The 15,648-nt window shown below is 32.5% G+C and overlaps 1 protein-coding gene across 4 annotated transcripts in view; it reads left to right on the top strand.

Annotated features, from left to right (window-relative positions):
• The window catches only part of LOC103572876 (gamma-tubulin complex component 2), a 109,347-nt gene that overhangs the window by 55,831 nt on the left and 37,868 nt on the right, over positions 1-15,648 (top strand). Inside the window, exon 7 of one of the 4 annotated variants that reach the window (XM_014443397.2) lies at positions 2,426-2,567. The exons of the other annotated variants lie outside the window; for them this stretch is intronic. Coding sequence (XP_014298883.1) covers positions 2,426-2,440 — 15 coding nt within the window. The 3' untranslated portion in view covers positions 2,441-2,567. Of the gene's footprint in view, positions 1-2,425; positions 2,568-15,648 lie in introns of those variants that run through there. 4 annotated transcript variants of the gene reach the window in all.

The following is a 15,648-nucleotide window of genomic DNA, read 5'->3' as shown; positions in this document are numbered from 1 at the left end:
ATATTTTTAAGTATTAATTTTATAAAACATGATTTTTGCTTGCTTCTTAATTTTATATTTTAGAAAAAAAAATACAATCAACTAGTTTGATAGATTATTGGTAGGTAGATAGAATGATTTTCTATTGCATATATAATCAGGTGTTATCAAGGTGTTCATAATCGATTTCAAAATTTCATACACATAATATTAAAAAACAGAAAATAATGATCGAAATGAAAAAACTTTTTAACATACACCGTTTTTAAAACAGACTTAAAACTGTAAAATTATATTTCCGAGGCTCATGAAGATTTAAAATCACATGGAGATTTTGAGCTTCTTACAGATAGTCCTGAAAATTTATGATTGTGAGTTTTTAGTAGCTATGAAAATATTTGTAAGGTCTAAAAGGACAAACGTGGGACGCATGCAACCGATAATTGATGCATTAATAGTTTAACAATTTCATTGCACTGCAAATGAAATGAACCGATGTGTAAGTTTTCTCATCAATTGCTCCACTCAATACTCTTACAGTTTTAATATTTTAAAGATGGCGTTGAAGCCAGCTCCTTTAAAAAAAGGGACGCGGGCAGCGTAGCACGATTCAGCTTTTCTATGGGTTTGAAATAAAAAAATTTAATGAATTTTAATCAGTATAAATATATCTGTCGCAGGGATTAGAATAAAAGAAAAAAAAAATTTTTGAAAAAGTGGCACTTTGTTGAATTTTGTAGTCCAAACATGGCATTTTTTTTCTTAACATTTTGCATGTTAAAAAATAGAAATATTCAACACAAAAATTGTATTCTAGTTCCTGCTATAGCTGTTAGTGTATTTAATAACATATTTAAATTTGCAACCAATTGACTGAATAGTTTTTTTTTCCCTATGCCAGGTAGAAAAAAGTAGTTTTGACAAAAACGCGTTTAAAGTTTTAGATAAAAAAATTCTGGAGAAAAGTAGATTTGAATATATACTTACGATTAATCAGCTATTCCAGCAAGATATTTTTTCCTTGTGCATTTATTCGGTTTTTCTTGTTTTTCATTATATGTTGACTTGTCTATCATTATTATAACTTAGGTATAGAAACCGATGCAGATGTTTTCCGCCAGACAATAGAGTAAAAATTACTCATTCGGCCGATCTGCTAAATAGCTTTTAGAACATAAAATACTGGGAATATCATCACCATATTTTAACAGTATATTTTTAAAATACTGTATTTTGAAATATGAAAAAAAAATCGATTTTCCGAAATTTCTTGACCACCGGGTCCTCTTAACCGATTAAGATGGTTGAGACATCAATCGACACGTTTTATTAAGTTCTAGATCTGATTAGATTTTAAAGTCGATCGTCTGAGTCATTTCTGAGAAATCAGAAAAAAAAGCTAAAAAAAAAAAATTTTTTTTCATAGTTCGCAAATATTTTCGAGTCTACTAGACCTATTGATCTTAAATTTTCAGCAAAGTTGATGGCCAACAAGCTCTTTCGATTGCCGTCTTAACCATCCAAATCGGTTCATTAGTTGAAAAATTATAGAGCGTTTACATCTACACACACACACACACACGCACACACACACACACACACACACGCACACGCACACGCACACGCACACACACACACACACACACACACACACACACACACACACACACACACACACACACACACACACACACACACACACGCACGCACGCACACTCGGACATCATTCTGAAAATAGTCAGAATAGCTTCCTAAGAACTCAAAACGTCGACACCTGATGAAAACTCGATTTTCGAAAATCGGGGTGAAAATAATAACTTCCCGAATTTTTTTAAAATCATCGATTTTCATAGCGGGAAGTTAAAAAATTTTTTGTCAAAATTAAAAAATTCATAATTTTGATACAAAAAAATTGGTCTATCACTTAACCCTGCGGCCTAGCCCCAAAACTTTCCGCTGTTTTCTAGCTCCTTGAGCTTGAAAAAACCGTTGTGGATACATTTTCGAGCTCTTCGAGCTCGAAAATACTGTTGTATGTCTTTGCTTTCGAAAAAGAACGTTTTTTATCATTTTTTCTCCAACGATATCTCTCGAAAAAATTAACCGATTGAGTCGGTTAAGATGGCAATTGACGCGTTTTATTGAGTTCTAAAGCTGATCAAATTTTGAAATTGATTTATCTAGTCGTTTTTGATAAATTTCGAAAATACTAAAGAAAAAAATTTTTTTTTATTCTTTTGACAACGGTTTCTCTTGAATGAATGAACCGATTTTGATGGTTGAAGTGGCATTCGACGCGGCTTATAAAGTTTCAGAGCCCAGTTGATTTTGGAATCAATCTATCGGGTACATTACAAGTTATCAAAAAAAAAAAGATTTTTAAAAGAATATTATTTTTGGAATATCTCTGAACGATCCCTACCGATCAAGTTCAATTTTGTTACAGCTTCTAGATAATTGACAAGTCACATCGAATGCGTCCTAGACGATCAAAATCGGTTCATCCGTTCAAAAATTACAGGTATTTACATACGTACGTACGTACGTATATACATACGTATATAACAGGGGTACTGTTACCTTGGACGTCCTTAACTTCCTTTTTAAGCACGCCACTGGAAGGATTAAACGGTCTTCCAGAACCGGTTCTCAATACTCAGGGTCGGTGTAAAATTTAATTGTAAGAGTAGAAAGAGGAAGGATAATTTTATAAATAAATTAGATTTATTAATTACAACAATATTCACTTTTATTTATTTTATAAACCTTGTAAATAAAACCTTATAATTTTTATAAACCTTATAACCTTTGACCTTATAACTTTATACCTTATAACTTATACCTTATAACCTTATACCTAATACCTTTTGACCTTATAACCTTTTGACCTTATAACAATCAGACCATATAATATTCACCAATTACCTTTGTGCGACTTATAACTAAATAGCCACTACCTTGGCATCGCACACACACACTCACTCGATTAAAATAATTGCTAACTACCTTTGGACTTACAAATTAAAAAGAGCCATCCGGCCCTACTCGGAATGGAAAGGTAGATTGCTTATGCAAATACAATAAAGCTACAATAGTGTAATTAATACTCATTTTGTAAGCTTAAACATGAATTTCAAGGAAAAGGGTTATGCCTTATCATTTAGAAGTTATTAGAAGACTGAGCCGCAAAAGTAAGCGTTTTTTATTTTTTGTGAAATTTTCGATATCATCAAATTGTTAGAAAAGATGTTAAAAAAATTAAGTATTACAGTGAAAATTGAAGCTAATCGTTCAAATTTTAAGATACTTTTTACAGGATTGAGTTATCATTTTCGGTTCAAAAGTTATTTTAGGATAAAGACAGAAAATCCATTTTTATGAAAATAAAAAAAAATTTTAAACACCCACAACTTCCAAACTAATCGACCGATTGGATTCATCTTCGAATTTGATCAAGGTAATCGTCCAATAAATAAGTGTATAAAATTTCATTGAGATCCGTTAAGAATTACGGGCGCTATCGTGATGACAAGGCGCGTTGTATTATATACATATATATATATATATATATATATATATATATATATATATATATATATATATTGTGAACGTGCGTTTTGATTTTACGACTTGAAATCGAGCACAAAAATCTAATTGATTTTAAGGCCATCTATTAGAATAATTTGTATATTAATTAACAATTCCCAGTCAGTTTGGGGCCATGTCAGAGGCCACCTAGATCAAATTCTAATTGAATTTAGACGACAGTGGGGTAGTTCCACCCCTCCAAAATTAAGATATAAACGGACCAGCAAACGCTCGAGAACTTAGGCCCTGGCCATCACCTAGAGTGGACTGAAGACGCTCAGCGAGGTCCTACTCTAGCACCAGGACTCATAACATTTCATTTGAGTCGGCCTAACGATAAGTTCGTTATATCTAGTCATTTAGTCCAACACTCAGTTCTATTTCAGTCAGTTTGTGTTACCTGAATAATCTTATTGAGACTTTTATTTTTATATTAAACTAAATTATTAATTTTATTATAAGTGATATTTGTTTTATTTGAATTAATTAAATAAGGAGATTTGAAACTCTTTCGCCTGGTTAAAGAAAAAAAAAAACCAAATTCGATTATTAAGTGAGTGTGGTGGTTTGGTGTACAACGTCTCCCCGAAGAGGATCGACATCGAATCCAAGGAGCCCGCGAGGATTCACTGAAGAGGATCGACACCGAGTCCAAGGAACCTGTGATGAACCGGAGACCAGTATCACCAGTAGTAAGCCCACGTACAACCAGATAAGTTTCGACAAATTATTCACAGAACCTTTTTTCTTTCTTCAACGTAGAATAATTTTAATTATTTATAAATCTTATTCTCCTCGTCCAATAATTCCTTGTGCATTCTTATAATAAATAAATTTAATGGTGGACGCTAAATCTTAATTAATAAAGTATAAAATAAAATTAATAAAAGGGGAAACTATTGTGTACATAAAATTTGGGATTTGGTTAAATAAAATTTGTTATAAATAATTTAATTGAGTCTCTTTGAACAAATTTCTTTTATTGCCAGCGTCTCTTAGAATAAGTTATATTTCAGCCGCGTGTCCGGTCAGAACGAGTCTACCTACATCCTGAGATCTATTTTCCCGTTTTCCGAACCAGCAATAAAATAATCTTTAATTTATAATTATATTTAATAATTTATTATTAATTAAATTAATTTATTCGGGAAAATTCTTTAACTGTGGTTCGTGGTTATTGGACACGCAATAGCCAGAGCCCACCCTTATAATATATACATACATTAATATATAAATTTTTGAGTGGATGGTATTTTTTGCCTCTACTAGGTAAAATAAGATATATGGTAGCAAAATTCTTTGATAATTCGATCATGAGACTCATTGCAACAGGCCGATTTCTAAAGAAATCTACCTAAAAATCGGTTACCTCCCGAATTATTTATTTATTACAATATTAATTTTAAAATCTTTTTCTACACACACACGCACTTGAGTCCCCTGGACTTATTCACACACACTGACTCTAAAACGGCTGATCCTGCCACGCACTTTAATAAATAAATTAATTAAAATTAGGAAAAGTTATTATTATTAATTAATTAATTTTAATTTAACTTCTTTTCAACAACTAAACATTAATTATTCACCTTAATAATGATCCGAAATCACGAGACTTACTATTTCGAGTTTTGGTCAGTAAAAATCTTATCTCCGTTTTCTTCTCCGAAACTCGCTTTACTCAAGCTCCGCCATCTTTTTCTCGCGGTCACTCGACTTCTACTTTACAGTCTTTACTTTTCTTTACTATTATTTCTCAGTACTTTTATTAATTAATTTTAATTATTAATTTTATTTAATTTATTTATTTTAATTAATACTTAATTTATTACAACGCGGACTAGAACATGAAAATTTCTGGGCCTGGAATTATAAGACGACGTCCTGGACCCGGCAATCGAGCCTGGATCCGCTTAGACAACCGTCTGGCTTAATTTTATTTTAATAAATTTTATAACTATTTAATTATTATGGGTCTAGACACTGATTACCCCGACGAACGACTAAGCATTTTAAATTAAATTAATTTTTCTGGCTCAGGCCTAGATAATTAATTTAAATAATACCTGATTCTTATGATGCGGTGTTTCCTCCGTCTCCTCAGGTTTGTTAGCTGTCTGACGTCGCGTCTCGTCAGGGTCCTGGTCTCTCGTCTTCGTACGCCTTTTCTCTCGTAATCTCGCTTTGCTTATTCTCCTTTAACTCGTACTCTCCTTCACCTGCTTTTTCAAATCAATAAGTTGATTGTTATAAAGATACCGGCAATTGGCCTGGTATCGAATAATTATAAATAATTATCGCTTGGTTCCACAAATTAAAAATCCAAGTCTAAATCGAATAATTATCTGAGTGTTGTAAAGCGTCTCAATCTTCGGACGGCTCGTCCGTTTGTGTGTCTCGGCCTGGGTTCACCCTGCACTTATAATTGTGCACCCACTCACCCGAATTCGGCAACTTCCGGAAAACTTAGACACTCCTAGATACTACTAATTGGGACTGACAGACAAGCTCCTACGATTTCCGCTCGGGACGACAGTCGCACTCTACCCCGGATAACCCTGTGGCAGTAATAGATTATATCGACCGTGCGCATGATAGAAAATCACGGCAACTGAGCGCGGAAAATTCAAAATTCCCTGTTACACATACATACACTCGGACATCATCGTAAAATTAGTCAGGATAGCTTCCTAGAACCTCAAAACGTCAAGATCTCTTAAAAATTCGATTTTCGAAAATCGGACTGAAACTAATAACTTCCCGAATTTTTGAAAATTTCCAATTTTCTTAGCGAGAAGTTAAAAAAACATCTTTCTGAAATTTCCTGGATCTTTTAAGATTGTTCAACGGTAGTGTAGTAAAAAATTTGAGCCCTAAATTTCGTGTCACCATGCAATTCCCACGGTTTTCAAAAATTTTTTTCCGAAATATTTTTTATTCAATAGCTCTAAGTGCCCCTTTTAAAACAAAATCGTGACCATTTCTGCATCTATCATAGTTTTCGAGATATTAAAAAAATAAAGTTAAAAAATTAAAAAAATTGTAAAATTTTGAATTTTGAATAACTTTCACAAAAAATTTTCCTAAATTTTTTCCTTCGACAAATCTTTGTTTTATGATAAAAGAAAAGTTTTAACCAAATTTCGTCCAAATTAAAAGGGTTAAATTCTGACTACTAGTCGATTTGACATGGAATGACCGATATATGTATGATGTATGACTTATCAGATCTGAAAATTGGCCAGAACTGATCATCTATGATTATATATAATCATGCATGAACGAATATTGTCATTTATAAAATCTTATGTAAAATATCTGTAAATTGTTAATTAAGTAGTTTAATTAAGATTTATTGTATTCATTAATATTAAGCAAATTGATAAATCCTACGTAAATAATGCACCTAATGATGACTTTGGTTTTGTACATAGATTGTTTCTCATCAGTATAAAATGTTCTGGTTTGTTCCGAATACTTCGAGAATCATTCGGAAAGCTCCAAATTATACTTAATTAATTCAAACCTCATAAAAATGATTCTAATCCGTATAGAATTTCCGGTGTAGGATGATCTGGATTGTTTTTAGAATTTTGAATATATTATAAAAATTAGGAAACTATATTTTAAAGTCGTCAATTGCATTAAAATATTCGGACCATCCCGATCAAAAAATATTCTAAACCGATCAGAATTAGTTTGATTTTCGACATTTGAATATTTTCGAACTTATCAGATAATTTTCGAAATTTCCAGAACAGTCCAGAAAATTTAGTATACAAATGAATGCATCACCAAAAAATAATATAATTAATAATAATAATTTATTTATGATAATACTACTCACAATATCCATAATATCAATAATGATAAAAATAATCTTCAACGTTACTTCAACTCATTTAGTGTCACCACTATTATTCTCCCTATCATTCCGATTCTTGTTTATACTATCATTATTAAAAAGCGGCTGAGGCAGCCGTTCGGCACGCGCGTGGCTCGGGCGATCACCAAAGTTAAGTAGTATCGAGCAGGATTACTACTTGACTGGGTGACCGTTTAGCCACGCGTCGGGTTCGAACGAAGGTCTCTTTGATCGTTAGGTGTGGGATGAAGAACCAGTGATCGGTAAAATGGGAATTTTATCGACCACTGGAGCTTCACTCAAACCGAAACTGTACTGGCTAGGTTTTCTCTGTGGTTTTCCTACGCCACTACACCTCCATTGCACAAGGGAGGTATTTGGGCATCACCGTAATGATGCAGTACAGTCATAAGCACAAGACGGGCCACAGCCGCAAAAATTAAGTGGTAGAGTCAAAGTAGAAAAACAAAGTTTGCGCGCCTACTTTCGGGAAAATAGAAAGTTTAAGTAAGGATCGATCAGTAAGTGAAAGAGACTTACTTTGTGAAATAGACAAAGCAAACAATAAGAGAGGCGAGAAAAAAGTATGTAACAAGGGAGAATTTGAATGTAGAGTCTTGTAAAACACGATGAGTGATACAAGTAAAATCAAATTATGATACTATCATTGTTAGTATAATGCAATCGACATTTACCATTAACTTGAAGGTAGGGCTGCACTCAAGCCAAGACAAGACAAGATTCGAACGATCTTATCTCGATCTTGACACTTTCTATCTTGTTTTGATCTCGAATTCAAAATGTAAGTCTCGTATTGATCTCGAAAATCAGTCAATTCATTATATCGTCTTGTCTTGTCTTGGTTTTGAATTACTCTGAATTTTTCTTAAATTAATTTCAAATATTTTACCCAATTATATTTCATTGGTTTGTATTTTATAATTGGGATAATTTTTAACAATGTCTTGGATTTGTTATGCCATTTTATCTGAATACAAATTTTTTAAAAATATTTTCTAACTATATTTTTTATAAGTTATAACATATTAAATATAGTTTATAAGTAATAAATTAAATAGCTAATATTTATAATAAATCTTTTTCTCCACCCATATAACAATCTTTCTCAATTCTTAAAAGCAAGTCTGCTCTCAAGATCGATAGGTGCTAGTGTCTTTTTCTACATATCGAGGGTTTTCTGACGCAACTTCGTATCTCAAAAACTACTACTTTTCAGGAGAGACAAAAAAACGTTTTATAATGAATTTTTCGCTTTTTTTTATTAATTTTTTTTACAAATATGAAAACGATATAATATATAGTTTAAAAAAAAATTTTTTCGACCCCACAAAACAAGTTTCAATTTTTTTGATTTCTTTGATTTTTTTTGACATTTTTTGGAAATTTTTTGTTTTTTTTTTCTCTATCCCTCACATTTACTGAGTTACCAATGCAAAAATGAAAGAAAAGTAAAAAAAAAAAAAAAATTATTTTTTCATTTTGATTATGATTACACAATTAAAGGAACAAAACTTGGTCCTTCAATTGTTTAGCAAAACTTTGATCGATCACCCCCAAAAAACGGCTCGATAGATCAATTTAAAAGTTTATAGGATTATTGGGGGTACATTAAGCTAAAAAAGTCCTTGGTAACAATATTTTTTTTTATCGATATTTGCAGAGTAGCGGTTTATTTACTAAAAAACCAAAAAAAGTCATTTTTTTGTACTTACTTCTAAAGGATGTTAAAAATAAAAAAAATTGTTTTTTTCGAAAAATGATGAACAGGTCTCGTAGAGAATTTATTCAAGTTTTCAACGCCGCCCTCAAATCTACTGTGCAATCATTGGTACCTGAAATATCGATGATCAAAGCCAAAAGATCATTTTTTGCTTGAAGGCTGATATCTCTAAGACAAATTGTCCTACGAGGTTAAACAAAAAGCCAAATTGAAGCTGAATAAATTTGCCAAATGACCTATGCATTGGTTTAGATGACAAAATTTTTCCACGGTCCGTGGGCTCTTTGAAAAAAAAAAAAAAATTTAGAAATTTTTCATCTCGCGGTATTTCTCATGTTAGCGTAATAACCAGACCTTTTGAAAAATTTTCATAAAAATGCACCGAAATTAGAGATTTCAAGCTATAAAATGCTCTCTTTAAAATCTTGATACGGTTATTTTTCACAATTTTACAGCCTTCCAAAAATTACTAAAAAATTTATAAAATTTTTCTGTTCCTTTAATTTTTTGCGTTAGTGTAAAATTCATCAAATATTGATAAATCAATTTATCAAATATTAGTAAATTTTTCTCTCAGTGTACTTTAAATTAAAGTATTTTAGAAAAGTCAATAGACCCAAATTAACTATCGAATTATAGCCATGTGTGAATACAAAATTTTGATAAAACTATTTCATGTCTATTTATTACATTGTATTGGTTCTTGTCAACACATTGCAAGATTTTCGTTGGTCGTAGTCTTGGTCTCGATATTGCAATTTATAATATCGTCTTGGTCTCGTCTTGATAAGTCGAGACGAGATCAAGACAAGATCAATATAATCTTGATCTTGAGTGCAGCCCTACTTAAGAGTTAGGTAATGGTTGAGGCTCAATAATATGAGATTCCTGGAGATTACATGGATTATATATTAGGTGTACAAAAAAGTTCTACCCGTTTTTTGTCAAAAAAAAAATATATTTAAAAATTTTAAATAAAATATAAATTTTAATCAAAATAACCACCATCAGCATCTACTACCCTTTGCCAACGCTCAGGCAACTGATGGATCCCACGGCGATAAAAAGCTTGATCTTTTGTCGAAATGAAATCATCTATTGTTTTTTGCATTTCGTTTTCATTTTGTAAGTGTTTGTCAGCCAAGTAATTTTGCAATGAACGGAATAGGTGAAAATCACACGGTGCAAGGTCTGGTGAATACGCCGGGTGCGGTAAAACTTCCCACTGTAAATCATTGTTGATGTCGTTGGTTGTCCTGGGTCTACCCAATGTTTTCGACGTTTAGGATTCTCATAGTAAACCCACTTTTCGTCCCCTGTTACAAGTTTCCACAAAAAACTTTTTTTTTATGTCGTGAAAGCAACGACAGGCAGGTGTCAACTCGTCTCTCTCGTTGTTCTGGAGTTAATTCATGAGGTACCCATTTTCCTTCTTTTTGAATCTTACCTAAAGCATGTAATCTTTCAGAAATAGCTTGTTGAGTAACGTTTAACTTTTTCGCAAGTTCTTGTTGTGTTTGTGCAGAATCTTGATTCAGTAATTCTTCCAATTTCTCGTCACTGATTGTTGAAGGTCTTCCAGAGCGTGGTTTATCATTTAAATTAAAATCTCCGTTTGTGAACTTCCGAAACCATCTTCGACAAGTACTGTCATCAATAACACTGTCACCATAAGTTGCACAGATTATTCTTTTAGCTTCAGCAGCACTTTTTCCTTGATGAAATTCATATAAAAGACAATGGCGGATATGCTCATTACTTACTTCCATTTTTAACTTAATAAAAAAATATATATATCGAAGATTAATATATTAAAAGTTTGATGAATTTAAAGAGTACAAACAGCTGTGCATGTACATATACGTATTCATAGCTAACCTATAAATAGCTGTTAGATAACTCCATCTTTGAAAAACGGGTAGAACTTTTTTGTACACCTAATATATATATATATATATATATATATATATATATATATTGATCATATATTCGCATATATGGAGCATGTATGGCCATACATGGGCATACCATTTTTTTAATAAAGTTATGCATTCCCATATGTGACTCATATAAGGCCATATATGGTCATACATAGTTATGAATGATCATGTATGCCCGTAACTAATAAATTATATGTGATCATATATGACTATATGTAGTTCATCTATGGGTGCATATGGATCATATATAGGCATATATGGCCATGCATGGGCATACCAACTTTTTAATAAAGTTATGCATGACTATGTATGATCGTGTATGAACGTAATTAATGTGTAACAGGATAAATTTGATTTTCCGCGTTAAATTTAAATTAAAATTAATATCTATCACGCGCACTGTCGATAACGTCGCAAAAACGCCTCAGGGTTATCAGGGGTAGGGTGTGACTAGTCGACCGGGAGTGAAAACTGGAAGGCCTCGCTCGTTAGTCCTACTTCGAGATAAGTAGGAATGGCCGAATTCTGTAGATGTCCGAACTCAAGCGGGAGTGAATAATTATAAACGTATGACGGAAACGGAACGACACATTGTGACCGGATCGACTGGGCTCGAGCCACGGCACTGTAAAGGAGAAAGAGCTGACATCTAAATTAGACGCTATAAAATTACATCAGGTAAATATTTAATTGTGATTTGGTTAATTATTGTGGAACCAAACAATATTTCCAGCCATTTTATAACAAGAATATCAGGCAGGTAGCTGGTAATCTTTATAAACTTATTACTGATTGCGTCTGAATAGCAGGTTGAAGGAGAGAACGAGTATTTTGGAAAAGACGAGGAAACCTGAGAACTAGATACGGAAAGAAATTAACCAAAAGAACAAACGACGGAGAAAGAATCAACGTAAATCGTGATAGTTATTTTGTAAAATATTCTAGGCAGAGAGGCCGGAATATTTATTAATTAAAATACGAAAAAATACGTCGTGTCCACGTAGTTTTGTCTTGTCAATATACGTGTAATAAACTAATCAAAAACCGGACTCAACTATAATTAGTTTCGTTAAATCTAGGCAGGGAGACCGAATTTACTACGCAATAGAATTCTCCAGGCAGGTCGTGTAATTCACTCGCCGGAAAAATTCTTCCAGAACTTTCCAGGCAGTTAGTGGAAGCGACGTGCCGGAAATATTCATGCGAACCTAGTCTCTGTTCTAGTCATAAATAAATAAGTATTAGTATTAAAGCAAATTAATTATAATTAAATTAAATTGATTAATTAAATAAAATCAATTAATGATTTATTAACGTTCAAAGCGTCGTGAAGTAAAATGTGAAAATTGATATTTACGTTTTGAGTATTGGCTATAGAGTCGGTGATAAAATGTTAAGCGGTGTGCTATGTCCTGTTATGTCAGAAATTGACATAAATTATGTTTTTGTGGGTATTTGGCCCAAGCCGAAGCCTTATAGATCGGGAATCCCAGAGATTTTTTATTAAGGAGGATAGGTTTATTTTTTTAAATAATAATATGATATTTAAATTTTAATTTCTTTGTACATTGTCAGCTCAATTACAAAATTGTTGAGATTGAAAGATTATTCTGTAATAACACTGTTTGAGATAAGGACAAGATCGTTGTCTTCTTTTTTTTTTACATGAGTTTAAATATTTTCCTAAACTAACAACTCCTATTTGATGCAAGTTACATAGTTATTTATTCATTTTTCTTTCATAAAAGAAATTTTAACTTTGGTTTGGATTATTTCTATATTTTATTTAAAAAGTTTTGTCAACTATCTATTAGTATAACTTCGCAAAATGAAACTCAACTGTAATAATCTTGTTGGCTAGCTCGTTTTACTTCAACTGTTGAAGATCCGAGAGGTTTTTCGGTTCACCCTTGTGGCTTATTGCACCACCCTACCCTTTCGGATTTTCATAAACTTTGTGAATTCGGTAAGGCTCTCTGGTTGCCTTTACTCGCGATCCTAACTACAGGCGGTCTACCTCTCCTGGGAATTTTTACCGCTGCTAAAGTAGATTCCTCCCTTTCATGGGACCTATCTTAATTATTTTCCTTTATTTTTTTATTATGAGCCTAGCCTCAACCATTCACAGCAAGCATCACTTCCCGAGGCTTCTACTAGCTGATTCTTTCAACTTATTGAATGTAACACTGAGAATGAGGAAAAATAATAGACGAACTGGACCGGGATTTAAACTCAGCTCTTTCGACATCCTGCCGAGTGTACTTTTTTTTTTTTTTTTTTTTTTTTTTATACGAAGAGAGCGAGGGAGAAATGCTTTTACGCACCGGAGGAGGCAGATGGGTCTTGAATGCTGATGGTCTGCTGTTACGTAGTGCCTCCTGTGTGCCGGATTCCTCGGCTGCTCAATTTCAAAACACAGTAACGGAAAAAAAAATTTTTTTTTGAAATATGCATTGAATCAAGTTCACGAGACTCTATTGGAACTAAAAATACGAAAAAAATCGATTTTGAAAAATTTGTTAGTTACTGTGTTTTGAAATTGGGCAGCCGTCCTCCCCTAAGGATGTATTATTAAAGTTGTTGAAATAAGTAAATGGCTGTATCCTTAGGGGCCCTACCGTCTAAAGACCTCACTCCCTTCCTCTCCCAGACCTAGTACTGCGAGACCGCGTGAGTATTACTTCGCAGTACTAGTCTTCCTCTTGTTGTCGTCGTCGCTGTTGGTCTTTTTCGTCTCTATTGAATCTCTTCCATCTTCTTCTATTTAAGAACCGCTCTTACGTATTCTGTCATCGTCTTGTAATTATCTGCCGTCACCAGCATCCAAGATAAAGCCGGCGAGGTAAGCCGACCTTTTGACTTGATTCTACATCCAGTAAGTGAATTTACTATATACGTTCTATGTACTATTATTTAATTAAAATGTTTCATTTCACGCCTTGAACGACCATTTTCTGTTTTTGATTTTATTTAATTTTAGAATTCTATTTTTTGATTTAAACTTTTTCCAAGTTACTGATGCTACTTCTGTCTTGATCATGCGAATCAAACTCGTACTGATATTCCCGAATTTTCCTATTCTCCTTGATAAAATAAATCTCAGGTCCCTGTTCGAGCGCCAATTTGTTATGTTTGAAATTGACATAAATTATGTTTTTGTGGGTATTTAACCCAAGCCAAAGCCTATAGACCGGGGACCTCAGAGATCTTTTATTAAAGAGGACAGTTTTATTTTTTTAAATAATAATACGATACTTAAATTTTAATTTCTATCTATATTGTCAACTCAATTACAAAATAGTTTGAGATGACTGTTTGTCCTTACAAGATCGTTGTCAGTTATACAATTTTCGATACGTTATTTAAATCAGTTCTTCACAATTTATAATAAAAGCATTAGGTGGCTAGCAGCCAACTCTAATTACACAATTGAAAAATTATATTTACTATTTTAATTTTGCATTACATATGTTCGAATTTTAATTTTTTAATTCGGATATTACTAAACTGAACATTTCAAACTTTTATTTAATATTTTAATTTTAAACAGTACGTGTTTGAATTTTAATTTTATAATTTTTGTAATTCCGATATTACTAAATTGAACTTTTCAAAATTTTATTTAATATTTAATTTTTAAATTACACGTGTTTGAATTTTAATTTTATAATTCGGATATTGCTAAACTGAACATTTTAAAATTTTATTTAATATTTTAATTATACCTGGTTTTCCGGAGTGAATATATGATGAAGTACTTGTATTAACACTTATCCTTTTCTTTTTCTTCATTGTAAAAGAAAAAACTTGTTCATACTTTGATGATTGCAGCCAGAAGAGAGCGAGACTTTTCTTTTTTTCTTGGGCCCAAAATTTTCTTATCTGCCCCTCCATATTCGTCACCTTGGTCGGTGCACGCATTATTCTCCCCACTAAGATTTTCTCTAACAGACCCTGAAAATTTAAGGTCCGGTTCTGGGAGGCCGTATTACATCCAGTGGCGCCATTAGTAAGGATGACCAGAGTAACAGCAGAGCCCTGGTGTTATAAATGAATTATGTAGGTCATATATGGCCATGCATGGACATACCAGCTTTTTAATGAAGTTATGCAGTCATATATGAATCAGATAAGGCTATATATGGCTATACATAGTTATGTATGACTATAGATGATCATGTATGCCCGTAATTAATGAATTCTATGTGGTCATATATGGCCATATATAGTTCATACATGTGCAAATATGGATCATATATAGGCATATATGGCCATGCATGGGCATACCAATTTTTTAATGAAGTTATGAGTGGCCATGCATGAATCATATAAAGCCATGTATAGCCATACATAGTTATTAGGGTGGGCCGAAAATCCGCTTTTTTAGAATTTCGTTCAGCAATAGCAAAAATATTGTTTAAGTTATAAAAAAATTTTGTGTGAAAGGAAAAAAATTACGTAGGACCCATAGATTCAGAGATAATCCCAATTTTAGTATCAAAATAGTAGATTTTCGCCATTAAAATAATCTTGTT

This window comes from Microplitis demolitor, chromosome 9 (assembly GCF_026212275.2).
Source record: "Microplitis demolitor isolate Queensland-Clemson2020A chromosome 9, iyMicDemo2.1a, whole genome shotgun sequence".
NCBI lineage: Eukaryota > Metazoa > Arthropoda > Insecta > Hymenoptera > Braconidae > Microplitis > Microplitis demolitor.
Note: the sequence above shows the minus strand (reverse complement) of the source record. Positions and strands in the feature narration are given on the sequence as shown.